Raw genomic sequence first — 22,074 nt, forward strand, 5'->3', positions numbered from 1 at the left:
CTTGGGTTGTCCAATGAGAGAGCCCCTTCCTCCCCGCTTCCGCCCGCGGGCTCCCGGCCCCCACCCGCGGGCTCCCAGCTCCAGTCCTCTCCGGAGCTCTAGGACAACTCGGTGTCTGCAAGCCGGTTTCTCAGGGAGACTTCCCGCTATCTACCCTTCTGCAGAGACGTGGGCTTTGAAGCCGGCCGTAGTGGCCTCTAGCTTGGATCATTAGCTCGACGAGAGCGGAGGCCTTGTCCTGTGAGTTCGCCGCTCTTATTCCCAGACCAGGCCGGGGACACGCACAGGTGAGACCGAAACCTACGAAATCCGAACAGCTGAGGTCTCTGCTTCTATGGAACGTATAGTCTAGACGGGATTACGGAGAGAATAAAAACGGTAGTTTTCGTCTTAGAAAAGTTAAAATGTTTTGACTGGTAGTGGTGTGTGAGAGACTTCTGAGCTGAAGCCTGCATGTTGAGTCATGTGACGTTTGGGGGGGGGCGGGAATCAGTGCTCTCTTAAAAGAGAGTATTAATTTAAGAAGTTTTCTGTGCCAGACACCATGCTCAGGAATTTGTTCTCCCATTTTCTCCTGGATCTCTGCATTACCTATTAAACAGACGTACAAGCATCCCTTTTGTCCTAAAACCTCTGCTTTAATTTTTCTCTTGGTTGTTTGTGGGATCTAAGTAAGCTTGATATGCACCTCACTGGTTGATGTCAGATATGAAGGGGAGAACCTAAGTGATAACAAAGATTACAAAGACAAGCAAGGAAGGGAACTCAAGATTAACATGTTATTTAAAATGAATATTTTGGACCTGGCCTAGATATCCATGCTCTAGTTCTTGTGATATCCAGTTAGACGTCACGATATCAATACAGTTTTAAAATGTGCAAGCAAGTTAGGCTGATCGCTGATCTGTCTTCTTTGAAATTATTTTCAAAGCTACTTTGACAAGGAGGTCCTGGCACTGGTAAATTTGGGAAATAATGGAAGGAAAAATGTGTTACTCATCTGTTTACTATGGCTTTAGCATAAGTCTTGTTTGAATGGTGACCTGACGGAAGGAAGATGTGCTGTTACCTGGTGGTCTTTTGTACTAATGCCAGGAAAAATTCCTAAGAATAAAAATGACTTCTTAAATGTTAAAAGTGCAAACTTTAATTTGAGAATCCCTTGGAAGGCCTAGCTTATATTTCCCCTCAAGGCCAAACATGCATCAGATTGATGTAGGGGGTACTTGTTAAAATGCAGATGAGTGGATAAAGAAGCTGTACACACACACACACACACACACACACACACACACACACACACACACACACTAGAATACTACTCAGCCATAAAAAAGAATGAAATAATGTCATTTGCAGCAACATGGATGGACCTAGAGATTATCATACTAAGTGAAGCAAGTCAGAGGAAGACAAATATGGTATCACTTATATGTGGAGTCTGAAAAAATGATACAAATGAACTTATTTACAAAACAGAAGCAGACACCTAGACATAGAAAACAAACTTATGGTTACAAAGGGGAAAGGGGTAGGAGACGGATAAATTAGGTACTTGAGATTAGCAGATACACACTACTATATATACGATAGATAAACAACAGATGATAATTTGTCCCAAACTTGGCTAACATTCATGACATACGGATGGACACTTAGTGAATGTTCACCAGAGACTAGATTGAGTTGTTTCACTTTGTCCCCCTTATAAGGACCTATGTAGCCCATCTGGCTCTTTAGGGAAGAGTGCTAGGGCAGCTGACTCAGGTCAGTGACCAATTCGTGTAAAAGAGGGGCTCTTAGGATGTTTTCCACTGCTTGGCGTGGTAAGCACTTCAGCAACCCAATGTGACAAGCAAAGCCAGAGCAAATCCAGAACTATGGACCACTTTACCACATGCCCAGAGAGAAAAAAGTCGTAGGGACAGATAAGCTGATTATGTCTGACTAACGGTGGTCTGTTACTTATGTAGAGAGAGCATTTGCACTGTGTAGGCATTTTTTTTGTTGGTTGTATGTGTAGTTTGTATGTTGTAGAACATACAGTTTCTACCTGAAGAACGAGAAGATGGCTGTTAGTGCTAGTTAGCAATTCTTGAGCATAACTTGGGTAAGACAGCAGAGAGAAATCTTAAAAATTGGAGTCAGTCAGAATATGGGCCACACCTGTGGGAAGTTATGACCACGGCTTTGCTGGACACTGTCCCAGAGGAAGCTGTGGGCCACAGGTTCTATGCTGGAAGATGGCTTATCCGGAAAGATGATATCAGGTTTTTCCAGCGGGGCAGTACCTGTACTTAGCTTATGCTTGGTACCATCACTCCATGGGAAAGGGTTTAAGGAGACAAGGAAACAAGGAAGAGAGGAGGTTATAAACTGAGGTAATTCCTACGTATATCCCAGATACTGAGAGGCACAATAAATACAGTAGTCCCCGCTTATCTGAGGAGGGTATGTTCCAGGACCCCCAGTGGATGCCTGAAACTGGGGATAGTCCTAAACCCTATATATACTATGTTTTTCCCTACACACACATACCTATGATAAAGTTTAATTTATAAATTAGGTCCAGTAAGAGATGTTAACAACAATAGCTAATAATAAAACAGAATAATTATAACAATATACTGTAATGAAACTTACGTGCCTTACCTGGCTCTTTTTGTGTTGCCTTGTGAGAATTAGGGATAGGGGAACTGGCACAAATATGACCTCTGAATACTGATACTGCTGTAAGTTTTCTGTGTCTATGACCCAGGATTCCAGTGTCTTCTGCCACTATTCACGGAACCGTTGTAAGCTAACTTGACAATTTGCAAGTCAGGTAATATCGGACCCTTCACATTTCATTCTTGACAATAGGTCACTTACCTTAATCACCAAAGATTGTAAACTTTCTTCTTTGGGAGTTCAGTTTGTGTATACATGGAAAGAATGAGAGAGGAAAAAGGAGACAAAAGGAGAAGGAGGGGAGAGAAAAGGGGCAGAGGGAGGGAGAGAGAGAGAGCGAGAGAGAGAGAGAGAGAAGAAGAAGAAGAAAAAGGAGGAGAAGGAGAAGAAAAGAAGCAGAAGAAGAAGGAGATGGGGAGAAGAGGGGAGGAGAAAAAGAGAAAAGAGATGAATGGAGAGAGGGGAGAGAGAGGGAGGTGCCTCTATGTATCTAGTTGCAGGCAGCAGTCTAAGAAAGACAGTGGTCACTGGTTGAAACTGAATCTCATAGCAGCTTTATTTCTTGATCATTTCCCATTTTATCAATATTAGCAAAAGTCAGGAAGATTTGTTCCAGTGTTATCTGACTGATGGAATAGTCTACTAGATTGAATAGTTTTTTAGCTTCCTCCATAATATGAAACACCTTTAACAGAAAAAAAAAAATGGTGGTGTTACCACTGTGGTATCCCCAGATGGACTTTTTTCCCGCTCAATCATTCCCCAATTCTTGCCAGATTTATGCTTAGGGACAAAAATATATGGAAGGGGGAAGTTAGAAAGCAGAAGGGAAAGATGGCTGAAAAGCAGAGAGAAGAGGAGGCAGTTCTCCATTCCCATTCTCTTGATACATATGGAATATTAGAATTTAGGTCAGAAGTCTCACTCAAACTATAGGGGTCTTTGGAAAGTATCTTATAGGTTCTCCTCCTCTGCCAATGTCATGCTCCCATTCCACATGCTTGGATCACACTGCTTCCTAATAGTCTTCTATTAACACATAATATTAGAAAGATATGATTTGAACAGTCACCTTTCCCCAGCAAATTCCCTTGCTGGGAATGTAGTAGCCAATAATCCCTTGATGCTCCTGGTTTAGGATGTTACCTAAGAAAGGAAAGATTTGACAGGTGAGTAACAGAGAGGGCCACGTATTTGACAGAGTTTTACAAAATTCCCAAATAATTCTCATTCCAATTATCCACACCAATAGAAAGAATATATGCAGTTAATACAGATGACATAATTACATTCTGTTTAGTATATATGACTTTGTGAAGTATTTCAATAGATTTGCTTCCATATAAAATATTGTCTTACTGCCCATAGTTTGTAAAATTGCAGAGGGTAAGATGATCACTTTTAGGCATGGAAAAATTGATAACTCACATGCTCACTTTGCCAGACCACACTCATATGAATTCTGTTGTTCTACAGGACTCTGTTTCTAAACATTGTCCTGAAACTGTGCTCCTAAAATTTAGGTGTGTTTTTTTTTCCCATGTGTATGTGTTTGTGTGTGTGTACAGTAGGATCTCCATACTATTCTCATAACCAGGTAACCTTCATCCTAAAGGAAAGAGGAAATTGATGTCTATGTAACACAGATGTGAAGGCATTCACTGCAGAAATAAAATTGTGTTAGTAATATTGTAGCCATTCCTAACTGATAGGGTGTATTTATACTATTACCCAGTTGGAGATTATTACAAGTGGAATTAATTGGGATTAAAATATTTGAAACAAATAATCTGTATATCAATTATAGTAAGTGATTTTCTTTTCTAATGAATCTCTGCATAGCCTCCATGAGTAAGTAACATTTTTTAAATGTTTAAAATGTGAAATATATCAAACATATAAAAAGTATATGGAAATACATGTATAGCTTAGTGAATTATAATAAAGTTGACAAACATGTAACTGGCCTCTAACACTCTAGAAGTCACCTGTATCACTACCAAGGCTTACTTCCTAAAGACGACTACCCTCTTGACTGTTATGGTGAGCATTTCTTTGCTGTTCTTTATAGTTTTATTATCTAAGTCTGGAATCCTAAATATTATAGTTCGGTTTACCTTCTTCGTACTTCATATGAATGCAACTGTATAGTATGTATTATTTTTATCTGGCTTTTCACTCAATATATTTTTAAGCTTCATCCATGTTGTACGTAGCTATACCTCATTTATTTTCATTACTATAAAGTTTCCAGTGTGTGACTGTACCCTGACTATTGGTGGACACATAACAGCTGCCTCCTAGTAATCACAAAATTGTTTATTCTCTTCCCATGATAAAGAGGGCTGACCTGTGCAGTCAACAGGTTATTGTAGAAATAACAGTATGACTTCTGAGGCTTGTTTATAAAAGACATTGTGGTTTCTGTCTTGTTCTCTCTAGGATCATTTGATGTGGGAGAAACCGGCCACTATGTTGTGAGGACACTCAAGCAGTCCTTTGGGGAGGTCTGTCTACAGCCACATGAGTGAGAAGCAGATCCTCCAGTGAGCCTTCAGATAACTGAAGTCCCCGTCAATAGCTTTACTCCAACCTCATGAGAGACTCTGAATGAAAACATCCCAGCTAAGCCTCTCCTACATTTCTAACCCACAGAAACTGTGGTAAGTGTTTATTATTGTTTTAGGCCACTAAGTTTTTTGTTTTTTGTTTTTTTGTAATTTGTTATGCAGCAAGAGATAACTAATACAGATTCTGGTCTGGGGCTATTACATACAATTTTGTTTTGAACATTCTCTACCTACCTCCTGTTATTTAAATAAAATCATTTTCCTGGGAGTGTAATTGATGGGGCAGAAGTTTGAGTATCATTAATATTAGTAGATATTGGCAAAAATTTCCAAGTATTTTATATTCTGCCCAGCCATGTGTAAAAGTCCCCTTTATTCACTTCTGTACCAACTCTTGGTATGGTCAACTAAAAAATTTTAGCCATTTTGATGTGTGTGTGTGTGGTGGTATCTCATTGCCAATTTTAATTTGTATTTCTCAGATGACTAACGATGTTGAACACCCTTTTATATGTTTCCAGCTTGTTTTGGTTACATTTTCAATAAAGAAAATTTGTCTCTCCGAAACTTAGCAATTGCTGGTCTCCGTAGCTGCTAGGAATAGCAAAACTAGCTCTTTCTCTTCCCTTGGCTACGTGCAGAGTAACTGCTTATTGTGTATGAGTCTTGTTGCTTCAGTGATTTGGGCCTAACTGCATGTATTCTAGGGTTCTTGGGGGATACTCTGTCACTTAGCTTTTGTTATAAGGTGTTTTCCCTTATGTCATTCTATTTATTCCATTTTAGCAAGAAAAAATGGGGGAAAATTCAAAACTGGGCTGCCATATTCTAGTCATTTGGTTTTAATTTCAGTAATTATAATTTTTATCTCAGAAGGCTTTGTTCGCTTTTTTTTTTCAAGTCTGCTGTTACTTTTTAAAGAAAATTCTGAAATTTCACACATACAGCAAAGTAAACAAATCACAATTATATTGCTCAATGAATTTTCACAAAGTGAATGAACACTGGTTCATTATACAAATCCAGTCATACAGCTAGTATTCTTTTGGTTTGCTTTTTTCTCCTTCAATATTGTGCTTGGGTTGTATGCCATGTAGTTGTAGTTTGTGCATGCTCATCAATAAATAGTATTCCAGTGTACGTGTACAGTATTCCACTTCAACAATCATACTCCATTCTGTTATGAGCATGCCATAATTTATTTATCCATTCCCCTGTTTATAGAGTCCCACTCTCATAGGTTTCAGCCATTATGAATAGTGCTTTAGTAAACAGTCTTGTACATATTTTTTAGTCAATATACGAACTCATTCCCACTGTGTATCCCAGGAAGTAGGAAAAGAAAGTACATTTCGCAGTTCATTTTATGAGACAGTATAACCTTGATCCTAAAATTAGACACCACAAATTACAAGAAAGGAAAATTACAGATCAACATATCTTCTAAGCACAGATGAAAATGTACTTATCAGGTACTAGCAAATTGAATCTAACAATATGTAAAAAAGAGAATACATTACAACCAAGTGAGATATATTATTCCAGGAATACATGGTTGGTTTACATTAAAAATTCAACCAATGTAATTCACCACATTAACAGAAAAAAGGGCAAAGATTATGAAATCATTTTGATAGATGTGTAAAAATCATAAGATAAAATTCAACATCTATTAATAAGTAAGATTCATAGTAAACTTGAAAGGAAATTCCTCAGTCTGCCTTACTCATTTTTGATAGTCTCTAATTTCTGAGTCTTTTTTCATTGTAGTAAAATATGCATGATGTTTATCATTTAAATCATTTTAATTGTACAATGCAGTGGCATTAATTACATTCACAATACTGTGGATTCATCATCATTACCTATACCCGAAACTTTTCCATCATTCTCATCATAATCTCTGTACCCATTAAACAATAATTCCCATCACCCCTGCCTCCAGTCCCAGGTAACTTTTTCTAGGTACTTTTTGTAAATGGAATCACACAATTTTTGTCCTTCTGAATAAGCCAAAGCTTATTTTACTAAGCATAACATTTTCAAGGTATATCCATGTTATAGCATGTATCAAAATTTCACTCCTTTATATGGCTTACTAGTATTCCATTGTGTATAATAGATCACAATTTATTTGTCTATTCATCTTTGATAGACACAGGTATTTTCCACCTTTTGGCTATTGTGAGTAATGCTGCCATGAACACTGGTATACAAATATCTGTTCAAGTCCTTGATATCAATTATTTCAGGCATATACCTAGAAGTGGAATTGCTAGATCACGTGGTAATTCTATGTTTAACTTTTTGAGGAACTCTCAAACTATTTTCCACAGTGATTGCACCATTAATACACAAGAATTTCAATGTCTTCACATTCTTACCAACACTTGTTATTGTCCATTTTTGATTATAGCCATCCTACTAGGTGTGAAATGGTGACTCAGTGTGATTTTGATCTACATTTACATAATGACTAGTGATGTTAAGCATCTTTTCATGTGTTTATTGGTCATTTATATATATATATATATATTTATTTTTGAGAAATGTCTACTCAAGTCCTTTGCCTATTTTTGATTAGTTTTTTTTTAATTTTTAGGAGATCTTTTTATATTCTGGATATGTCTCTTGTCATTATATTGTTTGCAAATATTTTATCCCCTTTTGTAGGTTGTCTTCACTTTCTTGACAGTGTCCTTTGATACACGAAAGTTCTTAATTTTGATGGTCCAATTCATCTGTTTTTTTCTTTTCTTTTTTTAATTGAAGTATAGTTGATTTACAATACTATATTATTTTCATGTTTACAGTATAGTTATTTAGTATTTTTGCAGTATTTTCCCCCATTTAAAGTTATAAAATATTGGCTATACAATATATCCTCAAAGCATATTTATTCTATACATAGTAGTGTGTATCTCTTAATTCCCTACCCCTATACATCTATTTTTCTTTTCTTTCTTGTACTTTTGGTTCATATGCATGAAGTCCTTGTCAAATCCAGTGTCTTGGAGATTTTACCCAATATTTTATGCCAAGAGTTTTATGGTTTTAGTTCTTATGTTTAGGTCTTCAGTCCATTTTGAGTTAAATTTTGCGTATGGTACAAAGTAAGGGTTCAACTTCATTCTTTTGCATATGAATATTCAGTTTTCTAAGCACCATTTTTTTCTTTTTGAAAAGACTGGCCTTCCTCCACTTAATGAACTCAGCACCCTAAACTTTTCAACCAACTATTGAAAATCAATTGACCATATATAAAAGTGTTTGTTTCTGGGCTTTCTATTCCATTTCACTGGTCTATATATATATCTTTTTATTCTTTATACTTCCTGAATCAGAAATTAATCAGGAAGAGTAAGTCTTCCAATTTTGATCTTTTTTAAAATTGGTTTTCTTTTTTTAAATAGACTTTATTCTTTTAGAGCAGTTTCAGGTTCACAACAGAGTTGAGCAGAAAATAAGAAAATACAGAGAGTTTGCACATAGCCCTCCCCACCCACACATACATACTCCCTTACCCTCAACATCCCTCATCAGTGTGGCGTATTTGGTACAATCGATGAACCAGCATGGTCACATTATTATCAACCAAAGTCTATAGTTTACATTAGGATTCACTCTTGATGTTGTACATTCTATGGGTTTTGACAAATGCATAATGACATGTAGCCACCACTGTAGAATCATACAGAATAATTTCATTGTCCTAAAAATCCATTGTACTCCCATCTATTCATTCCTCCCTCCCTCCCTCTCCCCAAACCCCTGGAAACCACAATCTTTTTATTGTTTCTGTAGCTGTGCCTTTTCCAGAATGTCATTTGGTTGGAATTGTACAGTTTGTAGCCTCTTCTGACTGGCTTCTTTCATTTAGTAATATATCTTTTAAATTTCTTCCATGTCTTTAAAGGCTTGATAGATCTTTTTTTTTTAATGCACATATATTTTTAAATTTACATATATGTACTGTTCATTGTTTCTAAGAATGTTTAGAGCTTTAGCTTTTTAAACTTACATAGTTAGCAAAGGAATAAAGCCAACTACAAATTAAGAATTAATTCAGAAAGATACATACACCCTGCTATTAACAGCAACATTATTATTGCCAAGATATGGAAGCATCTTAAGTGCACATCAATGGTTGAATAGATAATAAAGATGCAGTATATATATATTTTATATATATATATTTATATATATATGTATTCCATTACATACATTATATATATGTAATGGAATACAACTCACCCATAAAAAAGAAGGATGTTTTGCCATTTGCAGCCCTTCATTCTCTTTTTTTCCACTTCAAAAACCAGAATTTTATAGCTGGCAGAGACATTTCCATTACATCAAAAATAACAAAATACCTAGAAATAAACTTAACCAAGGAGGTTACCTATACTCTGAAAACCAAAATGACACAAAGAAATGGAAAGATTTCTTGTACTCTTGGATTGGAAGAATCAACAGTATCAAAATGGCCACACTACCCAAAGCAATCCAGAGATCCAACGCAACCTCCATCAAAATACTCGTGACATTCCTTACAGAAATAGAACAAACAATTCCAGAATTTATAAGGAACCACAAAAGACCACAAAGCAATCTTTTGTAGGTCTCTCTCTCTCTCTCTCTCTTTTTTTTTTTTTCCTCTTTATTATTTTTGTTCTCTTACGGTTTGATGACTAGAGAAGGTCCTTCAACATTTGTTGTAAAGCTGGTTTGGTGGTGCTGAAATCTTTTAGCTTTTGTTTATCTGTGAAGCTTTTGATTTCTCCATCAAATCTGAATGAGAGCCTTGCTGGATAGAGTATTCTTGATTGTAAGTTTCCCCCTTTATCACTTTAAATATATCATGCTACTCCCTTCTTGCCCGAAGGGTTTCTGCTGAAAAATCAGCTGATAATCTTATGGGAGTTCCCTTATATGTTATTTGTTGCTTTTTTCTTGCTGATTTTAATATTCTCTCCTTATCCTTAATTTTTATCAACTTGATTACTATGTGCCTTGGTGTATTCCTCTTTGGACTGATCCTGTGTAGGACTCTCCATGATGCCTGGACATGAGTGACTGTTTCCTTTCCCAAGTTAGGGAACTTTTCAGTTATTATCCCTTCAAAAATTTTCTCAAGTCCTTTTGCTCTCTCTTCTGTCTCTGGGACTCCTATAATGCAAATATTAGTGCACTTCATGTTGTCCCAAAGTTCTCTTAAACTATTCTCATTTCTTTTCATTTTTTTTCTTTTTTTCTGTTCTGCAGTATCTACTAATCTGTCTTCTAGGTCACTAATCCATTCTTCTGCCTCGTTTAGTCTATACTTGGTTCCTTCTAGTGTGTTATTCATTTCAGTAATTTTATTCTTCAACTCTGTTTGGGTGTTCTTTATCTTTTCCAGCTCTTTGCTAAAAACTTTGCTTTGTGCATCTGTACTCCTCTTGAGTTCTCTGAATATCTTCACCATCATCATTCTAAACTCTGTCTTGGATAAATTGCCTATATCCTCATCACTTACTTCTTCTGGGATTTTATCTTGTGCCTTGACCTGGAAGATATTCTTCTGCTGCCTCATCTTGTCTGTCTGTCTCTTTGTATTTTTATGTAGGTTAGTTATGTTTCTCGACCTTGGAGAAGTGGCCCTCTGTGGGAGATGTCATATGTCTCCCAGCAGTACACTCCTCTCTTGTCACCCAAGGGCCAGAGTCCAGCTGGTCCCAGTGCAGAGTCTGACCTGTGTTTGTGAATTCCTTCCACAAGCATTGGGACTGTTGTTTTTTTATTTCTGGTATCTGCCCCCTGGTGGGTGAGGCTGGACTAGAGGCTTATGCAGGTTTCTTGGCAGGAGGAGTTGGTACCTGCCCACTGCTGGGTGAAGCTCGATCCTGGACCTCTGGTGGATAGGGCCCTGTCTAGAGGCCTTTTTGGCTCAGGAAGTCTGCTGATGGGTGGGGCTGTGCTCCCACCCAGTATGTTGTTTTGCCTGAGGTTTCCCAGCCCTTAAGCCTACAGGCTGTTGAGTAGGGCTGGGTCTTGGTGCTAATGATCCAGTCAAGATGTTAGCCTCCTGGAAAGCTCATGTCAATGAACACTCTTGGGATGTCCGCCACCAGCTTTTATGTTCCCTGGGTGAGCCGCAGCCGTCCCCTACCTCCCTAGGAGAACTTCCAAAATCAGCAGGCAGGTCTGGCCCAGATTCCTATGCAATCACTGTCTCTGCCCCTGGACCTGGTGCACGTGAGATCTTGTGCATGCTTCCCAAGAGAATGAAGTCTCTGTCTCCCCAAGTCCCATGGGGCTTCTGAAGTTAAGCCCCACAGGCCTTCAAAACCAGATGTCCTGGGGTCTCCTCCTCCTAATTCTGGAACCCTGGGCTGGGGAGCATGACATAGGGTTCAGAACCCTCACTCCTGTAGGAGGGCCTCTGTGACTTAATTGTTCTTCAGCTTGTGGGTCACCCATCTGAGGGGTATGGGGCCTGATTATATCGTAAGCACACCACTCCTGCCTTCCCGCTGTGGTTCCCTCTCTATGTTTCCAGTAGAAGAAGATCTTTTTTGCTAGGCTCCAGTCTTTTTTTCTTGATGGCTGTTTAGCAGTTGGTTGTGGTTTTGTTGTAGTCTTGAGGAGAGGTGAGCTTGTGGTCATACTACTCTGTCATCTTGACTGGAAATCCTACATTTCCATCAACAGTGCACAAGGATTCCCTTTTCTCCACATCCTCACCAACAATTGTTATTTGTTGTCTTTTGGATAATAGCCATTCTGACAGGTGTGAGGTGGTATCTCATTGTGGTTTTGATCTGCTTTTTCCTTATTATTTGTGATGCTGAGCATCTTTTCATCTGCCTGTTGGCCATCTGTGTATCTTTGTAAAAAAATGTCTATTCAGGTCCTTAGCTCATTTTTAATTGGGTTGGTTTTTTTTTTTTTTTTGATGTTGTGTTGTATGAGTTCTTTGTACATATTGGATATTAACCCCTTGTTGGATATACTGTTTGCAAATATTTTCTCCCATTCAGTAGGCGGCCTTTTTGTTTTGTTGATAGCTTCTTTTGCTGTGTGAAAGCTTTTTAGTTTGATGTAGTTTCATTTGTTTGTTTTTGCTTTTGTTTCCCTTGCCTCCGGAGATATATCCAAAAAATTATTACTGAGACTGATGTCAAAGAGCATACTGCCTGTTTTCTTCCAGAGGTTTTATGGTTTCAAGTCTTAACAGTTAAGTATTTATTCAGTTTTGAGTTTATTTTTGTATACAGTGTGAGAATGTAGTCCAGTTTGATTCTTTTGCATGTGGCTGTCTAGACTTCCCAACACCATTTGTTGAAGAGGCTGCCTTTTCCCTGTTGTGTATTCTTGCCTCCTTTTTCTTAAATTAATTGCCTATGTAAGTGTGATTTCATTTATGGGCTCTCTGTTCTGTCCCATTGAGCTATGTATCTGTTTGTGTGTGTGTGCGTGCATGCGTGCACATGCGCCATACTGGTTTGATTACTGTAGCTTTGTAGCATAGCTTGAAATCATGGTGCTGATACCTCCAGCTGTGTGGAATATCTCATCCCTTAACTTTGAGCTCGAGTCTTTACATTTGAAAGAACAGTCACCTCCTCCATTCTTTTCTGACTGACTTCAGGAGGGCGATGCCTTCCATCAACCCCGTTAGGGAGACTGAAGCTTTCTCAGACTTTCTCAGACTTTCCCTATGGGTGTGCTTGCTTCATACTTCTTTTTCCCTTTTGGAGGTGAATTCTTAAGATTGTATGCCTTCTATATGATCCTTCTATGCCAGGCTGGGTCATAATAGCATACTATCTGCTTTCTCTAGTGTGATGTTGAATGCTCAGGTTTGTGTGCTTTCTCCCAATCCCGCAGATTCGGACCACCTTTCTGTGCACGCACATCAGCTGTCTTCAGAGGCTTACTCTTGACACCTTTGGGGTTGCACACAGGGAGCCAGTCACAGGATGTTTGTTGTGTGCAGGTGAGGTGCATGAAGCATTACTTGTGGGCCAGAAGTGGGTATCTGTAGTTGAGATGTCCCCAGCAGCTCACCTTGACAGGGTTTGGAAGTGATTCGTAAGATCTGAATTGCTTTGATGCCCTCTGAGAGCTCTGGCTGCTGTTGTCTATCAGCTTATTCCCATCCACAGTCATGCAGCATACCTCAGTATTCTTGATGGGGCAAGAAGTAATTGGGTTTCTTTGGCAGTACATAGTTTCACAGTCAAGCTGCTGTGTTCATCTCCTTTAAGACAAGTTTGTCCTCATTTTTTTTGTGTCCTCTCTCACCTTCAGGCCAAGTACACTGTTGGAGTGGCTCACAGTATATATGATCCTGTGTGATTAATTCAGTATCTTCTACACTGTATACAATAAATGCTCCATAAATCTTATTATATGAATGAATAACTAAATGAATATTCAGCTGCCTAATGAACATATTTATCTGAATATCTAGGTATAATTTATATAATTGATACTGAATTATCTTCTCCATATAGTGGTTCCTCCACTTGAGTTGCCCATTCCAATATGAAATCCATTTCTTATTGTTTCTTCCTCTCCATTCTGACGGTCACTTCCTTAGTGTAGGCCAATACCATTTATTGCTTTACCATTGTTATAGCCTCCATGCTTTTAATTTTGCATCATGACCATCTGGCCACCACATTGTTGACAGTGATTATTCAAGATAGAGACTAAGCCAGTCAAACTTACTAAAAGACTTACCATGTCTCTGCTTAATAATTAGAATAAAGTAGTGGGGGTAGAAATAAATAGAAGCTGGCTGTAAATTACTGTTTACCATGGGCACAGAGAGGCACTTACTGAAGTTAGCACACAAAAGCAAAATAGTTCATTTTTATGTCACACCTTGAGATTACTTCCTTGAAAGGAGAAAAGGGAGTTTATTGTTCTTGTTTGCATTTCATAGGCATTTCCTGTCTCAGGAGTCAGGGAAAGGCAGAGGATACATGCTCAGAAAAGGGAAACCTGAAAAATTTTTATCAAGCGTAAAAAATAGAGACTTAACCTCAATAATTTAGCTCCAGATAAATACACCTGAACACATTTATCTTACTGGTTGGTTCCTACAAGAGACTGGTGAGAGCCTCTGCTATTTTGAGAAAGCTTCTTAGCATAATCAGGAATAAATTCATAGAAAAAAACTATTCCCAAAGGAGCCTAATTGAAAATAAACATCAGTAACTCACAGCAAAAAGTTAATTATTACATGCAGCAGCACAACATACGTGACTTAACACAGTTTTCACAAGCCAACCCTACTTCTCTTACCTGGGAAAGTTGTTGCAATGAATTCTTTGAACTCCGCTAGTTTATCTTCATTTTCATCAATCTTAATCTTTGCTGTCAGAATATATACGTTACCAAACTTGTTTCTGAGGTGCTGAGGGCTGCCCAGGCACTTGAACTGGCCCTTTACCATGATGGCCAGCCTGGTACAAAGCGCCTCACATTCTTCCATGCTAGGGGCACAAAGGGTACAAGGCTGAAGAGACTCCCTTTCAGAGGGAAAATTCTGTATTTCAAAACAGAGCTAGGATTATAAGGTAACGCTTGTAGTAGAAAGCTTGGTATTTTAAGATGATCATCACTAAGACCATATTTGGCAAGAGGAGGTTTTAAAATTCAAAGCAGTTGATTTTTAACTTCACAATAGGAACAGTTCTCTAACTTCCAATCTTCTACCAAGTCTGGATTTCAGAACTCAACTGAGCTAAAGCCAAGAATCATCATCTGTTCGTAGTCCCTCTTATGTAGTTCACATACTTAGACAACTTCACTGACCTATGTTCCTGGCTCCGAATAATTCCCTCCTATACTCTTCTATCAACCAAGTCTCCCAGTGGGTCATACCTGTGAGAGGTTATGATGATAGCTTTGCCAGTTTTACACATCCATGTAACTGTGTCCCAGAGCAGACGCCTGGCTACTGGGTCCATGCCAGTAGATGGCTCATCCAGGAAGACAACTGAGGACTTTCCCATTAGGGCAATAGCAGTATTCAGTTTACGTTTGTTTCCTCCACTTTGTCGTCAAAGAAGGAGAGAGAAAGTGGAGGAGAAAGAAGAAATAAGGATATATACATCATTAATTCATAGGACAGAATTAGCTCATATACCCACAATGCTGCTTTGATATGACTCACAAAGGGCAGCAGGCCCAAGTCCAGGTGTGTATATCAACCCATTTTCTTTGAAATGACTTTTTTTTTGGGTAATTTATTTTAGCATCATTATCTTGTGAAATATTTTTGTTTAGAGGAGAGAAATACCATAGGGATACAGGGATGAAGTTGCTCTTTTTTGAAATGCAAAGGCTACAACTCATGCCTGCGAAAGGTTAACTTCATGCAAGTGTGATCTGCCTTATTCCTGACATCCAAACCCTGACAGGACATAAGGCTCTTTCATAGTCACTGCCTCTGTGTGACAGAGTTGTCAGGTTGAGTTTACAGGCATTCATTCTGAACAGTAGAAACACAGGTGTGCAGTAGGCAGCTTAATAAATACAGTAGCATAATGTCTCACCTGTATGTGTAGATGTACTTGTCAGCATGGGTTTCCAGGTGCATTGAATGCAAAAAAGTTTCCACATACATGTAAATATCTGGCTCAGGGACCCCCCGCAGCCTGGCATACATGATCAGCAATTCCCGACCTGTCATGTGGTTCAGCATGGGGTCAGATTGAGGACAATAGCCAATTCTTGACCTAATCTGAATCCAGAGGGTAATTCATTAGCAATAGACCCAAGTCAGTTCTTCCATTGAACATACAGTTACATGGATGAGATAGAAAACCTGGTTTCTAGCCCATGCTGGCAAGAAGGTGATACCCATAGAGCTCCCAACAAGGATTATTTCTTTTTTGGTCTAAAGAATCTTTACAGGTGGAACCCATGGTGGTAGAATGGAATACTAACATCCCTACCTGGAATTTTCAACACATATGTATTGTGTATTATTATGTGCCCAATACAGTTTTTTGTTAGATGAAGATGTCTATTCAAATATCATTAAGAAATTGCCATTCTGTTAAATCAATTAAAATCATGTATAAGATTTTCACTTCTGGTAATGCCAAGTACTTGTATCAGGCCAACTCTTCCACACATAAAAATAATATATGATATATATGATCATATATGTAACATATATCATATATATACACAAAAGTAAACAAGTTAGAGTAAATCAGACTGAAAACTTCTGTTCAGCAAAGGAATCCACCAATAAAACAAAAGGGCATCCTACCAAATGGGAGAAAATATTTGCAAATTATATATTTGATAAAAAAGTTAATATCCAATCTATGTAAAGAACTCATATAACTCAACATCAAAAAGACAAACAATCTGATTAAAAAATGGGCAGAGGACCTGAATAGACATTTTTTGAAAGAAGGCATCCAGATGGCCAACAAGCATATGAATGGGCACTCAACATCACTAATCATCAGGGAAATGAGAATCAAAACCACAATGATTTATCACTTCATGCCTGTTAGAATGGCTATTATCAAAAAGGCAACAAGAGATAACAAATACTAGTGAGGATGTGGAGCAAAGGGAACCCTTGTGCACTGTTGGTGAGAATGTATATTGGTGCAGCCACTATGGAAAACAGTATGAGATTGCTCAAAAGATTAAAAATAGACTACCATATAATCCAGCAGTTCCACTTCTGTGTATTTATCCAAAGGAAATGAAAACAGTCACTCAAAAAGATATTTGCAGTCCCATGTTCACTGCAGCATAATATTTACAGTAGCCAAAATATGGAAACAAACTAAGTGTGTTGATGAATGAATGGATAAAGAAGATGTGATATGATCAATAGGCACATTAAAAAATGTTCAATATCACTAATTATCAGAGAAATGCAAATCAATACTACAGTGAGGTATCACTTCACACCAGTCAGAATGGCCATCATTCAAAAATCCACAAATGACAAATGCTGGAGAGGCTGTGGAGAAAAGGGAACCCTCCTGCACTGCTGGTGGGAATGTAGTTTGGTGCAGCCACTGTGGAAAACAGTATGGAGATTCCTCAAAAGACTAGGAATAGACTTACCATATGACCCAGGAATCCCACTCTTGGGCATATATACAGAAGGAACCCTACTTCAAAATGACACCTGCACCCCAATGTTCATAGCAGCACTATTTACAATACCCAAGACATGGAAACAGCCTAAATGTCCATCAACAGATGACTGGATAAAGAAGAGGTGGTATATTTATACAATGGAATATTATTCAGCCATAAAACGACAACATAACGTCATTTGCAGCAACATGGATGTTCCTGGAGAATGTCATTCTAAGTGAAGTAAGCCAGAAAGAGAAGGAAAAATACCATATGAGATCACTCATATGTGGAATCTAAAACAAAATAAAACATAAATACAGATCAGAAACAGACTCATAGACATAGAATACAAACTTGTGGTTGCCAAGGGGGCAGGGGGTGGGAAGGGACAGACTGGGATTTCAAAATGTAGAATAGATAAACATGATTATAATGTATAGCACAGGGAAATATATACAAGATCTTATGGTAGCTCACAGAGAAATGTGACAATGAATATATATATGTTCATGTATAACTGAAAAATTGTGCTCTTCACTGGAATTTGACACAACATTGTAAAATGATATAACTCAATAAAAAATGTTAAAAAAAAAGATGTGATATATCTATGCAATGGAGTGTTACTCACCCATAAAAAAGAATGGAATCTTGCTATTTGTGACAAACGTAGATGGACCTAGAGGATATTATGCTAAGTGAAGTAAGTTAGACAGAGAATGACAAATTTTTTGTTTTAAAATATATTTATTCTTATTTTATATTGTTTTTTCCTGATTTTTCTATGACAGTTTTCCATCATTTTCCTATGATCTGAACATTTAAAGACTGTTCTTTTTATTTGCTCTTTAAAATGCTGATAGAATAGTCCCTATGAAATCCATCTGTGACTAGTGCTTAATTTTATTTTATCTTATTTTATTTTACTTCACTGAAGAGTAAATATTTGGTAACTTCCTCTATGTTTCTACAGAAATTATGATTATCTCAGTTTACTATTTTCTGTTTCTTCTGAGATCAGTTTTAATAATTTGTATGTAGCTAGAAAATTACTTTTATTAAAGATTCACATTTTATTTACATGGAATTGAATGAATCAAGTACTTTCTGTTTCTTATGATTTCTAGTAAATGTTATTTGTGTTCCCTTCCGGTTTTAATAGGTTTAGCTATTTGTCTATTTTTAAAAAGTTCTAGTTGTTTTGACTTATTTTTTGGTTAGTTGACTTTATTATATTTTTACATATTTATGTATTTATTGTCTACAGTTATACTTTTATATGCTTTCTTCCATTCATTGTTTTCTGAACCATGTGGTTATTACTTGTTTATTTTTATTTTTTTAAATTGAAATGAGCATATATAAGGTCATATGTTATTCTCTGAGTAGTGGTTGATTGTATATCATAATCTCATGTAATGCTTTCATTATTTTCTAGAAATTTTGTAATACTTTATTGAAAGCAAGAGTCATCTAAAGATGAATTTTTAAATTTCAAATTGAGAGGGCCTTTTCATATTCTGATTTTTTTTATTGTATTCAATTATAATCAGAATATACATGTTTTTATATTTAGAAAGATTGTTTTTTGATGTATGGCATAAAAATGGTCATACCCATTATTGAATTATTTTTGAGAGATGTAGAATTTGATATATAACAATCATGTTTACCATATTGACTGTGTTGTATCCATATTTATTTTGTTGACATCATCTGTCTTGTACTAAAATAAGAGGATTAAAGATTTCATTTATTATGTTTTTATTCTCATATTTCGTATAATTTATGCCTTAGGGAGGTTGCTTTTGTGTCATTTGGTGCAAAAAATACTCATAACTTCTCCGTCTCCATAATAAATGTTACCTTTTAGTATTCGTGCCACTTTTGTCATTTTTGATGTTTTTAGGCTAGAATTCCACCTTGTTTTCTGTTATGGCTGATTCCCTTTTTTCAGATTTACAAAGGCTTATGTTGTTCTAATGATATCTTTAATATATAAAAATTTATACATCTTTTTATATCTTTGAAATTTATTGAGCCTGCTTTAATCCAACATATGATCAGTTCTTCTAAATAAATATTCCTTGTATGAAAAATAGTATCATTCTTCATTTGTTGGGTACAATATTTGTATACTTCTTTAATGTAAGCCTGTTAATTGTTCTATTCAAATATTCTACATCTCATTAATGAGTTTTTAATGTCTTTGTTCTATCACAGTGAAAAAGATGTTAAAATTAGCCACTACAATCATGTGTCTGTTTCTCCTTGAATTCCCCCTTTTTTATACTTTATAAATGTTGAGCCTGTAATCTTAGACATTTTAACGTTTTAAACTATGTCTTCCTGATGAAAATTATGCAATCACACTCTTCTAACTCTAGTAATAGTTGTTGCCTTAATGTTTTGTCTCATATTATAGCTACCCCTGCTTTTTTGATTAGTATATTCATAGCGTTTTTTTTCCTCTTCATTTACTTTCAGACTTTTCATATGTTTTAAAATATGCCCCTTGTAAAGAGGATATAGTTTAGTCTTTTGTTTCTCTCTTTGCTTTATTTTCACCCAAACTTAAATCTTTGTTCTTTAACTGTAATGTTGAGTTCACTTATACTGCAATTTATCACTCATATATGTGAATTTAAATCTGTCAACTTGATTCATATATTATATTTGTCTTATATCTTGGTTACTCTTTTTTCTTGCCTTATTTTGGACTGATTGAGCATTTTTTTTATCACTCCATCTTTTGCTTTACTTTTGAAATTTATATATACTGTTTCTTTTAGTGGTTACTCTAAAATGTGAAATAGTCAAGTTAACCATATCAAAATAAAAAATGAATCACCCTATTTTACCTCTAGACTGTATAAATAAGAATACTTTATAACTTCATTAACTACCTTTGGAACTTGTATTGTCATGTATTTCAATCCTAGTTTATAATTCTCATTAATATTATTACCTTTAGAAATCAAAATACATTGACACATATATTTACCACTGTCTTTTCATTTTCATTCCTTATTTCATTGCAAGGCTTTTGTCATGGATCAATTTTCTTATTCTTGAAGTGTAAATCCTTTAGTATTTCCTTTAGCAAGAGTGTGCTGGAAGTAATAAATCTCATTTTTTTTCCTCTGAAAAGTTTTTATTTTTCCACCATTCACCACCGTATCTTGTGAACAGCTTTGTTAAGGTATAATTGACATACGATAGACCGTACATATTTAAATTGTGCAAGCTGATAACTTTGATAAATACTGTCACTGAAACTGTGAAACCATCATCACAATCCAGATAGCCTGTGTATCCCACATCCCCAACAGTTTTTGTGTCCCTTTGTAATACCTGCCTTCCACTCCTCACCTCCTACTCTTCAAGCAATGACTGATGTACTTTCTGCCACTATGAATTATTTTAAATTTTAGAGACATTATGCTAAATGAAAAAAGCCAGATACAGAAAGAAAAAAAAACACCCCACATTTTTATGTAGAAACTAGAAAAGTTAAATACTTAGAAGAAGAGACTTGAACGATGGTTACCAGGAGCTGGGAGACAGGAAGGGGGATGTTGGTCAAAGGGTACAAAGCTCAGGTTATGTAGGATGAATAAGTCTGGAGATACAACAGTATGCTGACTGTAGTTAATAATACTCTGCTGAATACTGGGAGTGTGCTAGGAGGGTAAACTTCAGGTCTTCTAATCACACACACAAAAAGTAACTGTGAGGATATGCTGATGTGCTTGACTGTAGTAATAAGTATATGTATATAAGTCATCATGTTGTGCACTTTAAATATTCACAGTTTTTATTTTTAAAAGTTATGCAGCCTCACCCATAATAAGAAATTATTTAAAACTATACGGAAATGCTATTTTTAAAAAAATCTACTGAAACTATGTTCCACTGTGTTGAAGTGGGAAATGATTGGCTGGGACTTCTGAGCTACTCGAAAAACAACAGCTTGCTGACAGCCCACCAAACATGCCCCACATCCACTAGCAAGAAATGATTAACTGAGATTACAGAGCTTGCTTTGCAGAATACCAAGGAAATCACCTGTAAGGAAACAATTTGCTGACTGTTTCCTTCGACTCAACATCGCATAGGACCACTGAGGGACCAGAATGACTGATGAGTGAACTTTGGATGTCACAGGCTGAAAATCCACCACGTGCAACAGAAGGAAACCACCCCCTCCCAATTTGCACATGCAACCCATGAAAAGGCATGAAGACAGTTGTGCCTGTGCAGAGGACTCATGAAACTTCCCCCTTACCCTTCTATCAATCATTTCTTAACCCGGACACCCTCCTGTTTCCGACTCCCACTCAAAGCTGATTGGGAAGACAGATCTGAGCTTTGCCTTCTATCTCCTTGGTTGGCTGCCCTGCAATAAATAAAGTCTTTTCTCTCTATAGAAGACCGTTGCTTCAGTATTTGGTCTTTCCGTTGGGCAGCGGGAAACCAATCCTGCTTGCTTGGTTACACTGCCAGACTGGCTAAAGCCCAAAAGACTGATCATATGTTCTGCTATGGTCAGTGTAGGGAAATAGCCACTCTCAAAAATTGCTGGTGTGGTATAAATATATATATCCACATATGGAAAGCAATTTGCCGAGGTCCAAAAGATTGTACATAGTATACTACATTTTGTGTAATAAAATGGAAAACAGATCTTTATAATTGATGATATACATATAAAAAA

The 22,074-nt window shown here is 36.8% G+C and overlaps 1 protein-coding gene and 1 long non-coding RNA gene across 6 annotated transcripts in view; one reads left to right on the forward strand and one right to left on the reverse strand.

The window, feature by feature from the left end:
* Positions 1–30: 30 nt before the first annotated feature.
* On the forward strand, positions 31–21,789 carry LOC106730761. Of its 4 annotated transcripts, none has more exons than XR_004312778.1 (3): positions 31–287; positions 5,113–5,333; positions 18,149–21,789. It is a non-coding gene; the product is annotated as an uncharacterized LOC106730761 (long non-coding RNA). The 4 variants fall into 4 exon arrangements; XR_004312779.1 differs by having other exon boundaries at positions 21,395–21,789; XR_001367226.2 differs by lacking the exon at positions 18,149–21,789 and adding an exon at positions 13,113–14,594.
* The window catches only part of LOC102508612 (ATP-binding cassette sub-family A member 3), a 122,752-nt gene continuing 103,777 nt past the window's right edge, over positions 3,100–22,074 (reverse strand). The window contains exons 25-29 of one of the 2 annotated variants that reach the window (XM_032460897.1): positions 15,794–15,981; positions 15,120–15,290; positions 14,538–14,728; positions 3,743–3,816; positions 3,100–3,355 (exon numbers count right to left, since the gene is read on the reverse strand). In XM_032460897.1, coding sequence (XP_032316788.1) covers positions 3,215–3,355; positions 3,743–3,816; positions 14,538–14,728; positions 15,120–15,290; positions 15,794–15,981 — 765 coding nt within the window. In that variant the 3' untranslated portion in view covers positions 3,100–3,214. The remainder of the gene's footprint in view (positions 3,356–3,742; positions 3,817–14,537; positions 14,729–15,119; positions 15,291–15,793; positions 15,982–22,074) is intronic. The other variant, XM_032460898.1, reaches the window with a different exon arrangement.

This window comes from Camelus ferus, chromosome 18, assembly GCF_009834535.1.
Source record: "Camelus ferus isolate YT-003-E chromosome 18, BCGSAC_Cfer_1.0, whole genome shotgun sequence".
Classification (NCBI taxonomy): Eukaryota; Metazoa; Chordata; class Mammalia; order Artiodactyla; family Camelidae; genus Camelus; species Camelus ferus.